The 22482-nt window shown below is 38.7% G+C and overlaps 1 protein-coding gene across 1 annotated transcript; it reads left to right on the forward strand.

Annotated features, from left to right (window-relative positions):
* Positions 1-20733: 20733 nt before the first annotated feature.
* LOC121321451 (2-aminoethanethiol dioxygenase-like) lies at positions 20734-22273 on the forward strand. Its single transcript, XM_041260403.1, has one exon. It carries the CDS (start codon positions 21044-21046, stop codon positions 21797-21799), a length of 756 nt encoding a protein of 251 aa, XP_041116337.1. The 5' UTR covers positions 20734-21043; the 3' UTR covers positions 21800-22273.
* The last annotated feature ends 209 nt before the right edge of the window (positions 22274-22482 follow it).

The following is a 22482-nucleotide window of genomic DNA, read 5'->3' on the forward strand; positions in this document are numbered from 1 at the left end:
TTATTTGTATACTCCCTATACAGGCGAGTCTGGCTGTTCCCTGCTTAGCAATGTTTCCGTTTTCTATATTCTCCTCTTCAATTAATTTGAAGGAATCACAATGAGCCTGGTCTTCGTTAAACAATTAGCCCCATAACCAGGGCAACACCCTTGTAGGGACCATGTGAGCTGTGACTAAAAAAACACCCAGGTTTCAGATCCTTATTAAGATCAAATGGGGTTTTTGGGTATCTTACCACCTCCATAGCGAGTCTTCAGAAACTTTGCCAATCTAGGTTGGTGAAGTGATTACAGAGGCTTTATGCTCCCATGGTTCCTTCCTATCATCTGGTCTTGCGTACCCTTCTGATATAGAAACTCATGTGTACTTCTCATGAACAGCAGAAACAGCAGCTTCTCTTGAACAGCAGCTACTGCACTGGAACAAGTGTACTCACAGCTGTTTCATAACATTGTAACATTAATGCAGTGACTAACGTTAGTGAGATCCGGAGCTGTAAAACAAATCACCCACATAGTTTTTGTGTTGTCATGATGGGACATAAAACACAGCTGGGAAATGTATCCCCACTGTGTAATCATTGCAGACTAGAAAACAGAAATGTTGGACTGGATGCCTTTTTCTGCAGATATATTCCACTTCCCTACACCTTGGTGCTGGCTGCTGTTGTCTTGAACTTGTAGTCAGGAATCTCCCGTTTAAAAAAAAAAGAAAAAAAGTTTCCTAACTAAGAATGCATGTCCATTCACTCATAAACATTGAGACTCTCGTTCCCGTTCTTGTTACATCAAGCCTGGATTACTATAATGCTACCGGCAGGCCTCCAAAACAAAGCTCGAGTTCATCCAAAATTCAGTGCCAATTCATCACCAAGACATACATTTGTCAGCAGATTGCTGCTGTTCTATCAAGATCATGCTTTTGTCCCTCTTGTCTATTAAAAACCTCTGGATTCTTTGCTCCTGCTACTACTTTGTAATTAATTTATTCATAATATTCACAAGCATTAAAAACCTTTCTTTTCTTTTCAACAAGGAAAACAAAAACGTTTTGTAGACATTGTAAAATGTAAGGGCCGTGTGGCAGGACACAGGTCCTTCACATTAAAATATGTGTTTTTGTGGCTCAAGAGTAGGGGAACAGCCTGGAGTGGCCACCCCTATTAAGTTCAGTTGGATTGGTGAGGTGTCTCTCTCAGGTGGCCATTTGACTAGTTGATCGGCCAATCCAGGACTACATTCAAGTCAATCAATCAATCAATCAACTTCACCTTAAGAGACACCACACCAATCCAATTGAACTTAATTAACATGTGGCAATGAAAAAGGTGGTCATCTTGGCTCCAGGCTGTTGCCCTACTCTTGACCCGAGATGGCTGCCAGCCACAAAACATATATTTTAATGTGCAGGGCCTCTGCCCTGCCACAGGTGATAGTAATTTATGTTTAGGATTTTTTTGTAATCGGTGTCTCTCTGAAAAAAAACAGCAGAGCACTACATTACCACCTTGTCAATCCTAATCAATGCTAATATGAATCCATCTATGTCCAGTTTAGTGGTTAAAGTCCAAGGCTTTTAACCAGAAGGTCACCGGTTCAAATCTCATCTCTGCCACTGACTCACTCACTGTGTGACCCTGAGTCACTTAACCTCCATCCTGTGGATGAGATGTTAAATCAATGTCCTGTTGTAAGTGATTCTGCATATAATGCACAGTTCACAGCACACCTCTATAAAATGCTTTGTGGTGGAGGTCCACTATGAAAGGTGCTATATAAAGATTATTATTATTATTATTATTAACTCAGGTCACAGTTAAGACTGTGGCAGAGCAGAGCTCTGCCCTTTATAAATTGGCAGGGATGGGGTTAAATTCCCCTACCTGCCTGGGTTTATTGTGTTCAGGTGGCTGGGGTTGATTAGAGTAATTAAAGATCAATTAGCACCCAGCCACCTGACATAAAAGGAGGCCTCAGCTTCCCATTAGGGAGAGGGGGGAGCTGAGGAAGCAAGCTGCTGCTTTGCTGCTTTGCTGCTTTGCTGCTTTGCTGCTTTGCTGCTTTGCTGCTTTGCTGCTTTGCTGCTGGCATTGCCCAGCCTTTATTTTTATCAGTCTTGTTCTGTTTCTTTCTATTTGAGCTTTGTTTTGGGCCTTGTGCCCTTTTATTTTGTGTTTATTTATAATAAAAGTTATTTGTTTTGAACTGCAGTTTGTTGCTGGGCCTCTATCCACTCGCCAGCCTGTCACACAGACATAAAAGATCACAGGGGTAAAGAGAAGAATGTGTGTAACCTGACCCAAACATTTCACATGTACCAAGTTAGAAGGAAAGGATGAGCTGTACAAAGATGTGACATCCCTTGTCCAAAATCAGCTGTAAAATGGTGTGTTATATGCAGCACAAAGCTTAGAAAAGAGGTTAGTCTTATCAAGAAGTGACAAAAAAATGAGAAAATCAATATTATATATAACCCGAGCATGTGAGAATGTCAATGTGTGAGTATGTTGTCATTTTGAAAGATGGCTGTTGATCTAAAATGAAGCCCACAAAGATTCATAGCCTACCTTTCTATAAACCTAGACTTAAATAAGACACAATACATGATAAACTTCACACCCTATTCTTTCCGTGAATAGACCACATCCAACTTTCAGAGAGCAGGCCCAATTTGAGTTGTTTAACTGAAAGGTTTATGGCTTTTTAAAGTGTTCTTATTTTTCACTATAGCTTAAGCAAGTATTCAAGAGCATACCAGTATGTATTACAGTTAACTGTATTTTTTATGATGTCTTTTACAGGGAATAAATAAAGCTAACAATCTGTATTTACATTTGGTTTTAGCAAATACAGTACAATATTTATATTGCTATGAAATGGTTATTTAGTTAATTAGTTATTTAAAATCCAGTGTTTGTGATTGTGAGATTGAAGATATGCATTTCCAGCATAAACGTATATTTGTTTAGAATCACTAAGTCAATAAATCACTGTAACGTCATGACAGTGGCTGTCCAATATAGCCAGGCCAGCAATGGGTGATGCAGAGGTCAGTGGTTAATTGAATATATCCTGCCTGCACAAACATATGTTTTTTTTTTTAGTTATTAAGGGATGATTGCACAATAAGAAACAATGGCTACAATGCTAAATCTGGCTTTAGACTATAGAGATGACTAATACTCTGCAGATGGGGGGTGCATGCTTTAATACTATAATCTTTACATTTCTTACCATTAAACAAGAAATCAGAAATCATAGCAGTAAAAAAAACTCCAATGTTTATTAGAGTTGACTTCACTTGCTGGGATTTCTAATACAGTGTCTGGGATGTCCAATGGAAAGTCGCTGTATTAACCAAAATTAATTATGAATAAAGGAAAACAGTAAAGAATAACTTTCGTAATTTCAATGGGGGGATACTAAGCAAAGGGTGACAGAAGTTGAACAGAAGTGATATTAAGCAGATTTGATATAAATGGACAAAAAATATACCACTGCACCCAGCTAACTACATATTGTACCACCCAAAGTAAAGTCTTCGGCAATGTGTACAAGCTTTCCACTTCGGAAATAGCAGAGTGGACAATTTCTATCGATTTCGGTTTCGATATCTATCAGAAAAAAAAAAGATGCATGTGCACTTTCTCCTTTCACTGGAACAGTCACACTAGTTCCCCACCCACACCTGCAGGGGGACTTTCTCAATACAGCAGTGGTAGTGAATGGATCTTTTTACTCAGTAATTACAAAGGACTGTAACAACATACCACAATCAACAACCGCATTGGCGGGGGGGGGGTGTCTTGTTGAGAGATTAGATTTGGGACTGGAATAAGGGTATAAGGGTACAACCAGGGATGTTCGGTTGTTATAGTTAACGAGTAAATAACTTCAAATAACATTTTCTAGGTTTTTTTTTAAATTTTTTTTATATATATATATATATATATATATATATATATATATATATATATATATATATATATATATATATATATTTATTTATATTTTTTTTTTTTTTACTGTTCACGTTTACTGAATGGTTCTTATTGTAATTATTTAAATATCATGGTTTTTTTTTTTTTTTGGTTTTGTTTTTGTTTTTTATGTCTGCATTAAACTGCTTTAAAAGTAAGTTCAGGAGCTATTCTTTAATTCTAGTTGCCTGCCATGAAAACATATTACCTAGGCTAGATCAGCCAAAGTGAATGTATTGAAGTAAGAGCCAGCGCCATCTAGTGAACAGCCAATTTAGATATTAATCTATATAATTTGGATGAACAGTATCCTGTTGTAATTCTGGCAATACACTGCTTAGCACTAGAGGGTGCTGGTGCTTATTGATATAAAGATACTTCATCTGATCTAGCCTATGTTACATATACTATATTACCACCCTGGCTGCCCATGGTGGTATTGCACCCTACTGAGACTCTTATGGCAGGTGTTTTTTATTTGTCCAACCCCTGTAGATGTTGAATGTGATTCACTAACATACCATATGCATGCTATTCGAAAGATCGAGCATGTGACAACAACAAACTACATATAACGGTCATGGGTTTTGACATCATGTCTTGCTTTTTTATTTTTGAAGGAGTCACAAAGTATTAGTACAAGTTATCTAATGAAAAGAAAATTAATATGCACATTAAAAAGAGCCAGAAGAGACCAGTCCTATAAGGATATTATATACATAAGTAATGACAACCTATGGTTTAAGATACTCAGTCATCAAACTGTCTGAATGTACTGTTACATGTTAAAAAGAGAAAGATTTAAATAACAAATGCACGGTTGCATAAATATCAGAAATTATTGTATTCATTACTCATATATTTTGTTGTTTTCTGTGGCGTGGTGTCCTGCCCCTATGCATATTTTATGTTTACATGTATGTATGTAGAGGTGGACGAAATGTGGGTTATGTAGCACAGGTGATTTAAAATGTATAGTTGTATTTAGGTAAGGGGGTAGCACAATCACTTCATGTGCAGTATTAAATTTTTCCATTGACACTCGTGTCCCATGTGTGTGTGTGTGTGTGTGTGTGTGTGTGTGTGTGTGTGTGTGTGTGTGTGTGTGTGGAATAATGGAAGTTAAAATCTTCCCTGGAAAAACACGTGGAATTGTGGCTGGAGCTGTGAATTGAATAAGTGATTAAATAAGCCACAGGTGTATAAATAAGGGGATGACGGGTGTTAGAGGGGTTAGTGTGTTCAGAGGCAGAAAGGGACGCGAGTCGTGAGATAAAAATAAAAGCTAACAATACAAATAAATGATTGCTAGGCGTACAGGTTTTAAACCAGCAAGATACTTGTTTTATTTAGTGTTTGTTCCGTGTCTGTTTTGTTTGTTTGTTTTTGCCGTCGTGCCGTATATTTTGAGCAAGAGTTCTGTTTTGTTTAGACTTTTTATTTATTATTAAAATCTGCACACCAGCGCATTCATATCCCAGTGCTGTCTGTGTCTGTCTCGCTGGTCTGTTTTCAAATCAGACTTGTTCATTTCCATCAACAGCAGATTGAGATCAAATACATCCTCATTGTGACTCCGTCAATCCCAGTTACTATACAACTCTCACTTATGGTGGAGGTTACCTAAGACCGTCTAATGGACGCGAGAGTCTGGTTTTACGGACTGGTTTCAAAGGTAAACTATCCCCATTAGCAGCTGTGAATGAGTTTGAAAAGAATACACAGAAATATAGTTATCTTTGGTTGAAAGGACAAACAAAATGCAACAAGAACATTTTGTCTTTGTGCAATCTAGAAAATGATATACAGTGCCTATAGTAAGTATTCACCCCTCTTGGACGTTTTCAATTTGTTGTGTTACAACCTGAAATCTTGATGCATTTATGGGATTTTTTTCCTTTGATTTACACAACCTAGTCAACACTTTGAAGAGGCAAGAGATTTTTTATTGTGAAACAACAGTTCACGGAACGCCTGCAAAGGTGGAAGGGGAATGGAGTGCTTGTGGGACTTGGGCGACAGAGTGTTAGTGACAAAGCTGAACAGACAGGACAGGTTTCCTACTGCTTGAAGGTCTGCTAGTGGCTTGAGCAGTTGTGGAGAGTAGGGGACGGCATGGATAGAGGAAATCCCCCCCCACCCTGCTCCCCTCGGTGGAGGACCTATCCCGGCAGCTTGCCTGGTGGTAGGGAGTCCTGGCTACCTCAGGGGAACAGAAAGGTACCCGGATCTGGAAAAAAAAAGATCTAGACAGTTCCCATCCAAAGAACCGACCTCCATCCTGCGTGAGCCCCGAAGTGAGGACCAGGCACCCGCTGGATGCCTGTGGGACCTGGAGGAAAAGGGGAGAGGGTTAGGAGAAAGTCGTATAGATTAGAGCCTCGCTGAGGCTAAAGTGCACAAGCTGCGAAAGAATAGGTGTGGCCGGAGGTTCCCTCTGACCTACGAGGAACCTGGGTGGCGAAGCCAGGCCCGGCCGGGGAAGTGAGGCTCATTTCCCCCCAGAGGGAGCCCTGTGCAGACAATGCAGTAAAGGAAGAAAAGAAGAAGCGGAGGAGGGAGGAAGAGGACCAACACAAAACAAAAGACAAGAGCAGGAAATAGTGCACAGCTTAAATAGGGAAGAGAGAGAGATTGACAGATGGTACAGCCAGAGGGGATCCCCGGCGCTGCACAAACCCCACCCAGAAACTGGAGTTAGCACAATGCCAGTTATTGGGAGCAGCTGGAAGACAGTTGTTGAATCATCCCCCGTCTGAAAGCGTTTATACCAAAAATGCGGCCACCTCCCTTCCCCCAGACGAATATGATCAGAAAGGACAGGACGGCATGGTTTTGGGATAACTGGCTGAGAAAAAGAGAGAAGGAAAGCAGGTGAGGTCCTTCTATGGCATCCCACGAACTATGTCATAAGGCTACATTTAATGAAAAATATAAAAGCTGAAATGTCTTGGTTAGATAAGTATTTACCCCCCTGAGTCAATACTTGGTAGAACCACCTTTGGCAGCAATTACAGCTGTGAGTCTTTTGGGGTAAGTCTCTACCTGGATTGTGCAATATTCTCCATTCTTCTTGACAAAATTGTTCAAGCTCTGTCAAGACGGATGGGGATTGTTGGTGGACAGCAATCTTCAAGTCTTGCTACAGATTCTCAATCGGATTCAAGTACTGGCTTTGACTGGGCCACTCTAGGACATTCACTTTCTTGCTTTTAAGCCACTCCAGTGTCACTTTGGCTGTGTGCTTGGGGTCATTGTCCTGCTAAAAGGTGACTCTCTGTCCCAGTCTTAAGTCTTTTGCAGACTGAAGCAGGTTTTCCTCAAGGACTTGCCTGTATTTAGTTCCATCCATTTTGCCCTCTACCCTGACTAGCTTCCCAGTACCTGCTGATGAAAAGCATCCCCATAGCATGATGCTGCCACCACCATGCTTCACAGTAGGGATGGTGTTACCTGGGTGATGTGATGTTTTGGGTATGCGCCAGACATAACGTTTTGCATTTAGGCCAAATAGTTCAATTTTTGTTTCATCGGACTAGAATCTTTTGCCACATGCCTTTTTACAAATTCCAAGCAAGATTTTACATGGGCTTTTTTCAGAAATGGCTTCCTTCTTGCCACTCTTCCATACAAGCCAGTGTGGAGTACCTCAGCTATTGTGGACAGTTTCTCCCATCTCGGTCATGGAATATTGTAGCTCTTTTAGAGTTGTCATTGGCCTCTTGGTGGCTTCTCTGACCAATGCCCTTCTTACCCGGCTGTTCAGTTTGAGAGGATGGCCTGCTCTAAGCAGATTCTGGGTGGTGCCGTAAACCTTCCACTTCTTAATGATCGACTTGACTGTGCTCCAAGGGATATTCAATGCCTTTGAAATCTTTTTATACCCCTCCCCTGATCTGTGCCTTTCTACAACTTTATCCCGGAGTTGTTCTGAAAGCTCCTTGGTCTTCATGGTAGTATCTTTGCTTTGAATGCACTACCAACTGTGGGACCTTACAGAGACAGGTGTACTTAATCTGAAATTATGTGAACCACTTTTATTGCACACAGGTGGACTCCATTTAAATTATTGTGTGAATTCTGAAGGCAACTGTTTGCACATGAGCTAATTTAGGAGTGCCATAGCAAAGGGGGTAAATACTTACTGAAGACTTTTCAGGTTTTTATTTTTCATTGGTTTGTTTTTTCACACGCCCCACAACAAACTGTGGAAACGTCCAAGAGGGGTGAATACTTCATATAAGAATTGTATGTCATGATTTAGACATGTTTTTGGTTTTTAGTTAACTAAACCTATTTAAGATTACATTCTGAAATGTCGACATTTTACTTCATTTGTCATTTTTTGGCTCTTCTAAACAAAAAAGTTGAACAGATATGTTTTAAACACTTTGGCACTCGGGCAAGATTTATGGTAATCAAATAGAATTCATCTTGATTCAAGCCGAAGAGTAATATATGCAATTATTCCAGGATTGTGCATATATTACTGGGAAATTATGCCTGTGGTGTTTGCTAATAGGTTCCAATGGGGATGTGATTTATAATATACATTATCTTTCTAACTTTCTAACCAGTTAGTTTACTCAGTAGATTATATCACAACACACTACTGCTTTTAGTTGTGTATGAAATGGAACTAGCTTAAGTTACTATGGCAACCATGGAACTTACCCCATCAGAAGAGAGGAAGGTGAAATAGAAAATGCCTAGATTTATTCATGTATCCAAGAATTAAAAGTAAAAGGTCATTCAAGAGAGAGCAGAAAAAAAACATGAATGAGGATTATTTCCTACAAAGCATTGGTGTATAATAGCAGTGGTTTGTTTTTAAGTGTTGAGAACACAAAGATAAACATTACACATTCTCAGCTAATAGAATTCAGAATTTTATAGACTTAATAACAAATTATTGCCGAATTATTTCTAAACATTCACCAGTATAGGTGATTCTCATTACTGTATAACTCCTGTTTGGTATTCCATCAATGATGACCATTGTTTTTTTTACAGGTTTTCAATTGGTCATGTTGGTTAAAGAGACAGTAAAATACCAGTAAATATCATAACCAGCTATATGTTAATGAAATTACAGTGATTGGTGTCTTCAATTAAATCTAATGGCTGTAATTCTGTGTTTGTGTTTTTTATGTCAGCTGGATCTCCAATAAGAAACTGGCATATGTGTTATTCATTTCCTAATTGCGGAATTTTTTAGAACTGATGACTGGTTTTTACAGACTCCTGTAAGCTCTTTGACCCCCTAATGTTAGTTAAGGTATAAAGTTTAGTGCTAATCAGGGTCTGTGAGTCTCATATTCAACCAAAGCAGTCTTTACCGCTCTTGTAACAGCTTGTAATGATTTTACTGAGTCATTTTCATTGTATTATCTGTTAGTAACTATATGACCTGAGGTTTATGCCACCCACAATGCTAACAGAAAAAAAGCAGCTTCCTTCCATCTCAAGAATTTTAAACCAAATAATAAATAAAATAAAGTCTGCATCTCAATACTTTAAGGAATCTAAGAAATAGGTCCCACAGCTCCTGTCAACATCGACAACTGTGGATGGAAATCTGCCACTGAGGACAGTGTGCCCAACATACGTAAGCTGCCACGAAATGAAGTTCCTCGTATGAAAGCTCATTTCAATCTTGATCAATAACAATAACAGGGAGACAGGACGAGACCATCAGTCTCAATTATGAAGACAGTGTTTTCTCCCAGATTATCCACTCTGTCGTGTACTCCTCGGTTTCCAAAGGAGCCCCTGTCTCATACATCATTTTCTTACAAAGGTTGAAAGCCCCTAAGGGGGGGTCCTTCCTGCCTACTGTCCCTCCCCTTGATGTCTGTCCACCTTGACAGGGCCAGTTTTCAGCTACAAGGAGAATAATTAGCATACGAATGGAACTCCCCTTCGCAAATTAAGAAAAATGCTGTTCTGACACTCACATTTCACTACTGTCTCCTTTTCCAACATCAGCTCCTCTCTCTTACGTCAACCATAACTTCCCTTAATCAAGTTGACTGGGGTGAAGCACAGCAAAGTCCAGTGAAGCACAGTGAAATCACTGTTAAAACATTGTTAATGACTATGGTAAAGCATTGTACAAATAACCATAAATATGGGAACCTCTTGAAAAACAGCACTGTGCAAATATACAGTACCACAGCAAACTTTTCTAAGGGCTGAAACACTATGTTTAGTATTCAACCCAGTAGGTTTGCTCTTCTCTCACAAGTTGTTTTTCTTTCTTCATACAATCACCATTTTGAGGTAAAACTGTAGCAAACTCAAGTCAAGTGGATAAACCTTTCAATAAAATATATTTTTCACCTGCTGCTTTTTTTACTATTGAGTTATTTACTAATTCGCTTACTTTATTGTTATTATTACAGGCATGTAATGCAGCTCAAACAGGTTCCCTTACTAACCCACGTTAAAATGCACTAAAGAGAATCATATGAACTCTTGTAGGCATTTTTCATATGTAACCAAATGAACCCTAAAGTTTACAACATTAAAACAGACCCTCTAAGTGGTAAAGGCTGTAGTTTTAGGTCTGTCAGATATGTCTTGTGTGTGGATGAAGTTCAGATAGATAATGAATACCACTTTGGTCTATCTCTAAATCAAACTGAATATAATGATAACAGATAGTCTCCACCAACTATGCAGCTGTCTGTAGTCATGCTAAATGAAAAAAACAGAAAATTGCACAAAATATTTCCCTGCGCATGGAACAACTACTGCCATCCTTCCTAATTCAAAAGACTTTTTAAACCAAATTCCAGTCCAGAAGCTAAGCATGAAAGGCAGAGGGGAGCCACCACTTTGATAGATAGGATAATACTCCAGTTGTCAGGACTTGTTGCTGAAAACCTACAACCCATTCCTGGACAACACACTTTAGAGAAAATGAAACCCTCCAGATAGCTACCATTTTTCTTACCACCTGTGCAGCTGGGTCATTCATAAAAAAAAACATTTTTGGAATGTATAACTGTTTTTTATTTTAAACTTGCATCAAATGTAAACTTTGTTATCTTACATACATGCCAACAGTCCCTATATGGTCAGGACAGTCCTGATTTCCTAGCAAAAGTCCCGCGTCTCAATGCATAGGAAGAAAGTCTCGATATTTAACCATAGGAAAAAAAAAAGTATACTGCACAGTAGAGTTAGTGAAAACCCCACACTGTGCTCTTTGTGCGGCTGACACATCTGCTGATCCGGGAATCTATTATGTGATGAGTGTTTTTTGTATATGACAGTTTCCAAATGTTGGCGAGTATGATAGTTGTTCCAGTAGCTACTAAATACCTCATTCCACAGAAATTAGGTATTTAGTAGCTAATGGAACAACTATACAGTACATTAAGTGTGCCTCCCATATATGAAACAAGTTACAGATGTGGTACCACCCGAACATTGTCTCACACATCAGTAGGGTGATCTTGTGCTTCCATTGCCCCTCAGTACAAAACCACCACATTGCCAGTGAAGATCAGCTATAATAAAAGACGCAGAAAAACACAGGCTTGCTATATAATAATAGTAACTTTTTTCTGGAAATAGGCGTTGACCTGCTGGTCTACGGGGATAGACCCAGACTCCTCACATTTAACCACAGCAGCCAAATCCAGTAAATGTATCATTCTTCTCTTTTCTTGTAAGAATTTTTTTTCATTTTTTTTCTGAAATTACAGTATTTTAGAAAAATGAAGAAATGGCTGAATGCTTAAAAACTTTCAGAAGAAAAAAGGAAACACAGCTCAGGAAAATTCACTTCCTTCTCTATTCTTCCAGTTTACTGTAAAGAAAAATTAGCTGCGGTATATCAGGGTTAAAGCACGGTGACATGGTAGCAAAGAAATTGAGAAAGACTTCTCGTCAAACAGTTTTGATATGACTTGGAAGTGTTAGTAAACAAAAGCACTATAAATCACATTGGAAAATTACCATGGACAATTTGAAAAAGAAAAATAATTGTTCAAATTAACCATGGGACACTTATAAAAGGGGATGACCTGCCAGCTAATTATAGTATGTTTATGAAAAGTAGAACTTCACTTGACATTTATTTCAAAGGAATTAAGATTTCAAAACAAGTTGTTTAAAGCACTATTGAGGAAGAACAGGGGATACTATTATGATATAACCTGTGCTGCGTCACCTGCAATAACGAAACTTAACAATTATGCCACAATGTTCCTCAATCATGTTTGATTTGATGCTAAAACCCAATATTTCGGTGTCTGTTTACTTCATACTTACATAGTTTAACCTTCTGCACTTATCAGAAAGCAGAACCCGTTGACAGCTTGTTTACATTCTTCAATAGAAGTCCTCACCTGGGCACAAATCCAACCCAAACCATGTTTATAACAATGAAACATTTGACGCAATTTATGTGCAGCGCTGAGTCCTTCAACATGAGCTCATAAAATCTGTACTTTCTAAAACAGCACAGACAGAAGGAACCGTAAACTTTTAAATCTAAAGCGTTTGATAAATTAAATAATCATGCAGCATGACCTCCTGGTTACTTCATGAATAATTACACTTATCCAGCACAAACACAACTACTTACTAAAGCCGGCCAAGTGTAAATACTCCCTCGGTTACCAGGCACTGCTACTTGATTATTCCCTCTTTTTAAAGCTGATATTTCTAGAGCTGAAAAGCTAACATACTTTTTAATATGTAAAATATATATCGTTATTTATATGTATACAACAATAAACAAATCACTTGGCGGTGGTGATAGCCACAAGGAAGGCTGTCTTCACAGACAGGTACTTCAACTCTATGGAGTGTATGGGCTCAAACGGGGCCTTCGTGAGAGCCTCCATTACAATATTAAGGCTCCATTTGGGGAGAACAGTCCTCCTGGAAGGGCGTAATTGCCGAGCGCCTTTTTGAAATCGGGTAGCCAAGAAGTGCGCACCCGGAGACACCGAATCTACAGGGGCATGGCATGCAGAGATAGCCGCTAAATATACCTTCAAAGTGGAAGGTGACCTGCCAGCATGAAGCAGTTCTTGCAGAAACTGTAAGATGACTGGCATAGGGCAATACATTGGGTCATGGCTTCCAGCAAGACACCAAGCTTGGAAATACCTCCACTTACAGATGTACAAAGACCTGGTGGAGTGCCCTAACACTCTGCAACATACCAACACATCATCTTATACCTTATAGTTAACCCAGCGGTCCCTTTCAGGGGCCAGACCCATAGCCTGCCCGGTGTGTGGGCTGATCACATCTTGCATTGCCTCCGCCTGCTGGGTGGGCCTGGTTATTTTCTGCTGGTGTGCCCTGTAGGCAATGCCTTAGGTCACCAGAGGAGCCACGGGGACCAGAACTGTCCTGGTGACAGTCCGTATCTGAGGAGCTCACCAGCGGTTTGACCTGCCCCATGCAGAAGCACAGGGAGGAGCAAAGTGGCCACCTGCCGTGACGCCTCCTCCACAGCTGGCCTAATGGTATGTCAAAGAGCTGCCGACAGTCTGGCCATCAAGGACGCAGAACTCGCCTTAGTGGCTCTCTCCATCCTATTTTCCTTCACCCTGGGCTGAAAAGCCGCATAGATGCTGCATGCCAAGTCCCTCTCGAGGGTGGCATGTTGGACACCTAAGCACTGCGCATGTTTATCCTCCTGTGGGATATTTGCCTTGCAGGCCATACAGAGATGGAACCCCGACTTGCCTGACATGGGTCTGGTGTTCTGCATCGGCTGTGCACTGAACAATGCTTGCACTATGCTCAAGCACTGATTAATAGTGTGACGCCATGCTCTCAACCACTAGTGCTGTAGTGGAGGATACCGAGCACCACGTGCACCGTGTTCCGTGCAGCACCGTATACCCATGCACTAGTGTAGCAGTTGCACCAAGCACTGTGCACACCGAGTACCACAGCACTACGTGCACCGAGTACTGTGCAGCACCGTGTGCTCTTGCCCTAGCTCCAAACCAGTGGCCAAGCACCGTGAGCACCATGCACCATCTGCACCGCGTGCACCGTGCATACTGCATACAAAAAACCACTGTAGGATAGTGTAGATAAGGGAGAGCACACTGTTTGTTTACAAGGCCCAACTCACTGAGGTGGGCGGGCCTACTCAGCCGGTGAGATCTACTTGACAGCGGGGATGTGGCAAGGCCTAGCCCCGTGGAGGAAATACAATACAAGAAATACAATCGACTCGATTCGACTCGAGAAGCTCTTTTCTATCAACACTCTAAGCTCAACACAGAGGTCTTACTGTACCGTCTTGAGAAGGAAAAAGAGAAATGACTTCCTCAGGATGACAGTTTTATTCCCTCGGTGGATGGGGCCGAGTGCATCATCCCAGAAAGGGGCCTATCATCAGCTCTGGTATAGAGAGCTCAGCGATACCTACCCAATGGGCAGGCATATCCCATACATAATGTTTGTTGGTGGTCGTCTTCAAATTGAAAGGGCACAGGTATTACTGTCGGTGGTATACATAACCAACTACTAAAGCTTTAAGTGAGGGGGTCATGATAACCCTGTTTAATAAAGTACTAATGGACTGTGGTTGCCCTGTCTTCATCAAATGTTATACACCATACAGGTGAATACATTGCCAAGACAGAAAACACTTCAAAGCACCTGCAGAGTACATCTAGGTCTCCAGTGAAAATGGAAATGTAGCCGTCCCCACAACTACATGCTGTATCTCGAGTTATCTTGCCTGCAGTGGCTGAAATCACAGGCACAGCAATGCTTTGTGAGTGACTCAGTATCGAAATCCTTGGAGAGCAAGAACCTGTCAACTCTTATTACAATTGAAGTATTTCCTATATAATGCACAGTACAAAAATAATGTAACATTTTACTTCACAGGCTAAAAATAAGGCATGGAAATTGAGAGCTTCCTTTAACCTAAGGTATTACCAGACAGGTATCATGTTTTAAAATGAAAATACATTCATGCTATAACACGTTATTCTTTCAAAACTGCTCATATGAGACCTAAGGAAGAGCAAAATGGCCACCATTTCTGGAATTATTTTGTTGTTTTGTTGAGGTGGTAGTACTGTTTAAATCATTACAATAGACCTCATTCATTTATATAATTAAGATAGGATTAAAGATCAGAGTGAGCGCTTTGAAAGTGTGGGGTATTTGCTGTAATTACCTATTTAATTGCAAATGCTTCTTTAATTATCACATAAGATATGAAACGTTCAATAAGTGAGTACTTATGCTTTTGTAGCTAATTTGTAGAACATGTTTCATTGCATTTATGAAGAAGCAGCCTTTGATTATAAGAAGAACATAAGAAGAATGGTTACAAATGAGAGGAGGCCATTCGCCCCATCTTGCTCTTTTGGTTGTTAGTAGCTTATTGATCCCAGAATCTCATCAAGCAGCTTCTTGAAGGATCCCAGGGTGTCAGCTTCAACAACATTACTGGGGAGTTGGCTCCCTGGGAATTATGTTAGCTTTCAGACTACAGCAGTTTCAGCATGTGCTCCTATATAAATAATTAAGTTATTTTAAATAATAATAATAAAAAAAGTTATTTAAGATCAAGTAGATACAAAGACAGGAGAAATACACTGAAAATGTGCCCATATAATTAAAAATGCAAATGTGAAGTAAAGAGTATTAAGATTCAATAATAATGGAATGTGAATTAAAAAACTAGCTAACAAAATATAAATATAAAAGGACTCCACCAAGTTATATAAGTCATTATATAGGTCTCAAATGTGCAGTTGTGAAAGAAACACATGTTATACAAACATGTATTTACATTTTAAAACATGATCTGTGGAATGACACAAGATTAAAGAAATCTCTGTTTATAAGCCATACTTGCCTTGCACTTCCTGGGTAATTTCACCTCTAGCCTGAAATTGTCCCCAATCCCTACACTGGCTTCTTTCCTGCCATTAACTGATCATGCATTTACAAAGCAATAGGACAATATGTTTATGAATACCATTTAGAAACCCTATACAGTCTTATGAGAAGTTAGTATGAGGTCATGATTTGCTTTTATTTCAAAAATAACAGTGTGCAAGCATTTCTAGCTGTGTGACCCCTGTTCACCTGTCTGTCCATCAGTTGTTCTGCACAGAACATTTTCTAATAAGATTTCAAAAATCAGTAGCCAAACTGGATTAGTGCAACATTGAATACAATGACAAAATGCAAAACACACTGAATTCTTTATCATATATGAAATTCATGACACATAAAATGTTTAATGAATATTGTTCTTAATTGTTCTCTAGTTCTGGAAAATTGCTATCTTTCAGATGACAATTAGTGTACTTTATTTTTTCATAAATACAACTTAGAAAGAAAGAAAGCGGAACAAGCCCTTTATTCTTTGGCCTAGCCACAGAAATACATTTGCAATTGGTAAGTCTTGAAGCTGTTGGCTAAAGGCATGTTTATGAAGCAAGCTATAATAGTTTCCCCATTTGTAAATGGTTCGCAGAAGAAAGGAAACATTATTAGCTTGTTCAAAATGTGCATGACTTACATTGCACAGAAGTCAGATTCAGAGGCTTCATATTTTTTCAGAGCTCAGTCCAAGAAAGTCTTCAATAAGCTGAGAAATTCTTTTCACTTGTGAAATCAGCATGCAGCGCATTGTGACTTGATAATTGCTTATGACTCGCGATGAACGTCCCTATTGTTTGAGTGGATGTACGGTCTGCTCTGTTTTGGTATTGCTATTATTATTTGCATGCATTCCCTTTTCCCAATGTCCTTTCCATTCTCCATTCTAGCAAGAACAGTATTGAGCTTTTAAGGGACTGGAAAATAAAACAAACGCTATGTGTTAAAGTATGTTAACAATTTTAAAAAGTTATAAAAATTCATAAGTTGGCTGCTTGCTCTAGAAATGTCTGCATATTTCCCTGCCAAGATGAAATGCAAATATTTATTCTTTAGATCAAGTGATAGGCTTGCATGCTTTTGCTTATATATTTTCTTTTTTATGAATTAACCATTATTTTAGCTATCAGTTAATCGTCTAGTTTACACTGCCAACAATGTTTGGTATTATTCTATTATCTTTGAGGTTTGCTAGACTAAATATGTAATAATTCATCTAAGACAGGGGTACCTAAACTTTCTTGGCTTGCAGACCCCCATGACAGAGAACCCCCAGCCAATAATTCCAATGAATTGGTACATGCATATTGTTAAAGCATGCATTTGAAATGCAGTCAACATAGTAAGATTACCTTTAAAAAAAAACTCCCGGTGACACACGTTTCCCCGTTTCCAATGTCCCAGCAATGTTTAACGTCAGTCAATGTTAAACCTCTACATTTCCCACATACTAGTTTTTCTTTCACATTTTGTTTTCATACAAGGTGTTGCATATTTTAGTTGTCAGTTGGTTGGTTTGCTTTTATTTTTGAATTTCCAAAATGTATTCTTTTGCTGCAGTGGTGTCCAGCATAATTTCCCAATCTGCACAAATGGTTTCAAGTTTGTTGTACATTTTTTTCCAATAGATTAGCCGTCTGTGCTCTGTAAGAAAATAGACCATTTTGACTGCAAAGTTTGTATACAGTATATCCCTCAAAGCCTCTATGTCACTACATGAGGGAGTATTGGAATGATTTTTAGGGTTATAAGTGAAATGTCAAGGGTTATCCCTCTATCAACATTTCCATAATATTTCATTTCATACCTGTGTAATATCCTGTTATGTGTGTTTTGTATATTTCTGTAGCACTGCTTCTGCCTTGAGTATTATTTACCATGTCCTTTTTCGTCTACAGTTGCTGCTTATGAAAATATTCCTAAAATATTAATTTATGAAATGAGGAGCGGTGTAAGGAATAACCACAATGGATGTGCAATTGTACTTTCTGCCTCCCTCTGCAACTTTAGCAACTGTGACTTAGTAATGGGAAATCTTCAAAGTTGCAGAAGGGACAGAAATTACAACTGAATAGATTGTAAAATTGCATTATTTATTGTCCGATAAACCATGATCCAAACAGCAATAGAGAACAAGATTATACAGGTAAAAAAAGTAAATATTATAAAAATTGAGCAAAACAGAGATTAAAATGCAGATCACCTTTATTTTTTATTTTTGTTCTACTGATAACATTTGACAGGAAACACAGATGTTACAGAGCTGGGTCTTTATAGTCATAACTTGTTTTATATGAACTCATTTTAAAAAACGTATGGTGCCCTGCTTCTTGATTGGGTTGAAAATAAAAGAATATTTGGTCAGTGTGGTTTTGCTGATTCAGGGAGATAGGGGATTTCTATTAACGCTCTGTCACACCTAAAATAACGACGGTGTAACACACTGAACTACATCTCTCCGCTACTAGTTTGGCATTGCTGACTTTCCCTGCTTACATGTAGGGGAGTACCAGACCGCTTGCTTCCTTTTTCTCAAATATATGTTACTGTATTCCTGGAATGGACATTAATCTACAGGCCCCCACTATGCAGCTTTTATTTCGTAATGCAGGGCTAGGGTAACTATAACTTTTCTGCTTGTTGTAGATGCTGTGTATATAAGCACATTTGCAATATTTGGTTCACAAATTATTTTCGAGCTTAGGGGCATGGTAAATTTAGATTAAGATAGGAAATTACGACATATCAATATTATATCCTGATGTTCATCAAGTTTTTTTATGATTTTGATTTATGAGGACACTGAGTGCCCAGGCTTATATTACTATTTCACCTCGGCAGTGTCTTCAATCAATATGTCAATCAATATGAAAACCAGATATCATGATTTTTTTTTTTTTTTATGAAAACATGTGTTTGCTGCTTGTTTCTTTTCAAACTGCACATTTGTGGCCTACTTATATAATGAATGAATGTGCATGGCATATACATTTTATGTAATTATTTTATTACCTACAATTAATGAATAACGAATTACATTTTTACACTTTCTATTTTTTACATTCCCTTAACTGTCTTCGAAGGTGACTGAACTTGATTTTTCCTGCACTTCCCATTCCGTGGAATAGTGAATTTCCAAGGCTACCTGTAGCATTCCTTCAGTTTAACCCTCAGTGACGTTGCAGTAAAAATCCAAAACAAGATTCTGTCAGTGACATAATAAGTACAGTGTGGACTGGACTGTAAATTAGCTTACAATTCAAGGAATTCATGTTATAATAAAACTAAATACATGAGCGTGTTTAGGTATTACTCAAAAATTGCAGAGGATTAACTTTTGAAAAACATGGAAATTCACTAACAGGGCTAATGACATAACTGATTTGATTTTATATGATTTAATGCAAAACTAGAACCAAACGACTTAAGTGAAATAATTCTCATTTTGTAATGTTAAAGTTGAATTTTTCTCAATTATAAAACTAGGAATTAATTACAAACTGGAGAAAACACAATTATGTTGAGGTCCTAATCCTGCTTCACAGGAAGAGAGTTTTTAAAGTGTTTAAAGTGTTTTTAAAGCCTTGGTTTACTATAAACAAAGACACTATTAAAATGCTAAATTGACACTCATTTTACCTGACCTAGTTTTCCCGAATAGGTAATCGCCCACTCTTCAGATGTATGCAAATTATTTTAATAAACAAGCAGTCTTAAAAAGCCAATTAACATCGAATAGTAATTACAACAGAACATTGTTTTATTTGTTTTTCAGCTTGCCCGTTTGCTATTAGCGTTTTCAATGCGCCAGGTAGTGAAATGAGACATTACACTACAACTAATGCAGGTAAGCAAGGTAAACGGTATCACAGCCAGACACAGACAGTAAGACTAATGTAGACTATGTTTAAGCTATCCAGAGTTGTTTTCTCTTGTTTACAAGTTCTAAAAATACTATTAGGATATTACTATAATCCCCCCGAAGTAACACGGCATACTACGGCATTACCAACAGGGTTAGGAAAAATAAATATTACATGATATGCAACAGCAATAAACGAATACATACAATAAATTAATTGATTCTACTTGCATCTAAATTGTTTTTTTGTTTTTTTGTTTTTTTTTTGTTGGTGTTAGAAGCATGCAATTAAATTATTGTATTCCATTTGGAAAATGTTTCTTTGTATTTGCTTAAAATAACACACTATAATTTAGGTTCCTGTTATTGTGGTATTAAGTGAGGAATTTGAGAATGCTGGGTTATTATGAGAAGTGAGATATATTTTAAAGCTTATTTAGCAACCCTTTCAAATTTAATTTATATAGGACCCCTGTCCATTACACATCAGTTATGGACATATAGTTCTGTACAGTAGTCTTAGTCTGCATTATTCAATCGCATTGAGTTCCAAAAAGGAAAAAGTAATGACAGTTAAGTTTCCCAATTTCACAGCTCGTTCTGACACAGACTTAACCCATTCGTCATTTTCCATTTCCCTACGCAAACTTCTCCAAAATATATCTACTTCAACTTGTGAAATGTGATGTCATAAATAAATAGGTCAACAACCCCCTTGTCATGCCCTCGCGTGCTCTAGGAATAGTCATACATCATTATGGGTATTGTAGTTTTTTGAAAAATAAATCTTATCTATCACAAATCTACTTCGGCGCTTTTTTTCAAAGATGTGAAGACAGCAAAGACAACAAGTAACACCATATGTGTTCGGGAGAAAAATGTGCGAAAATGATTTGACGAGTCTGGGGAAATTATGTAATTATTGCGACTATATCTTTAAAGGAAAACTTCAAACCCCGGAATGCAACAGTGCACTTGCGCAGGCGCGCTCTGTACTCACAACAGTGGACGTGCGGTTGTTACAGTTACGTGAATGGGAGGGGGCCAACTGGGGTCTATTTGTTAAACGTAAAAACGTTTTTTAAAGTTATGGTTTATTGTTGATTTATATATTGAGAACGGATTACATTTTGGTTTCAACAGAGGCATATCTTTATAGGAGTTTATTATCTTTTTAACTGTGGAGTGTTTTTTTTAGTTTTCTTTTTTTTTTTTTTTTTTAGTATCACCAGCAGCAGCTGTGCGTGTGTGGCTGTGTGGCTGAAAGAGAACACCAATAATAATAATAATAATAATAATAATAATAATGCCACGGGAGAACATGGCCTCTCTGATCCAGAAAATTGCCAGGCAAGCCCGGAAAACTTTCAAAAACTGCGCTTCGCCCCCGATCGGAGAGAACAGCAAGGTTTTTTTGGAGAACCAGGCGAAACTCAGGAACCTCCTGCACGAAATCCGGGCGGAAGATCTCAACATTGCACCCAGGAAGCTCGACCCTTCTCCTATCTCTGTCCCTCACAACCCTCCCGTCACCTACATGCATATCTGCGAGACTGGTGCATTCAGCATGGGGGTCTTTCTGTTAAAAGGCGGGAGTTCAATCCCTTTACATGACCACCCCGAGATGAACGGCATGCTGAAGGTTCTCTACGGGAAAGTCAGCATCAGTTGCTTTGACAAGTTGGATAACCCGTCTGATGCCGCCAGTGAGGTGCAGTTTAACCCACCTGTGCTGCCCTATCAAAAGGACGCCCTGAGGAGGTCTATACTCCGGTCTGTCGGGGAATACACAGAGCACAGCGGGCCTTGCATCTTGACTCCCAAAAAAGACAACTTGCATCAGATTAATGCCGTGGACGGACCTGCTGCTTTTCTGGATATCTTGGCTCCCCCGTATGACCAGGATGACGGCAGAGACTGCCACTATTACAAAGTTCTGCAAAACGGAGACGAGAAATTGGAGGCAGGAGAGCAGAAAGAAATGTGGCTGCTAGAAATCCCGCAGCCCTCCGATTTTTGGTGTGGCGCAGAGCCTTATCCGGGCCCCCAAGTTACTCTCTAATTAAACGGGAAAGAAAGGGTTAATACAATACAAACTGTACTATATCAGAACATTCCAAACGGAGTTTAATAACAATTGCTGTAATACGAATTGATCTACTGGAGTAAAACGCGGATTCTCAGGATCTACCTATGTAAGATTGACTCGCTATGGTTTTATTACAGGAAAATTAATCGATATGCTTCAAGTATTACCCTGCATGGCAGTTTGTATTTTGTGAAAACTCCCTTTTCAAGCACCTACATGAAAGTTAAAAAGTATTAATTGTATCACGTTACTTGCTCGTTCTATTGTTAATAGTTAAACACCTAATACAGTACAGTGCTTTCCAAACCATTTACCACAGTTAACTTCGAAGTGTGAAATTACAAATCTTATAGCCTTAAGCTGCATTTAATTTATTGGTAGTCGATATTACCTTTTTTGTGTATCATTTATTAGTGTGAGCAACAACAATAAAGTCTGCACTCTATAGCCTAGCAGTCAATACATTTATTTGTATCGGGTTCTGGTTTTAAATTCCGTCATCTCCGTTTGAAATTGTTTCATAAAGTATTGTTTAAGTGCTGGGGAAAGAATTTCAAACATATTCTGTTGGTCAACCCTTTCAAACTAAGTAATCTTGTACCTGTGTCTTTACTATGCAGATCTCCGTGTTTTCCCCCCAACTATTTGGAGCCATT

The sequence above is a fragment of the Polyodon spathula genome, chromosome 10 (genome assembly GCF_017654505.1).
Source record: "Polyodon spathula isolate WHYD16114869_AA chromosome 10, ASM1765450v1, whole genome shotgun sequence".
Classification (NCBI taxonomy): domain Eukaryota; kingdom Metazoa; phylum Chordata; class Actinopteri; order Acipenseriformes; family Polyodontidae; genus Polyodon; species Polyodon spathula.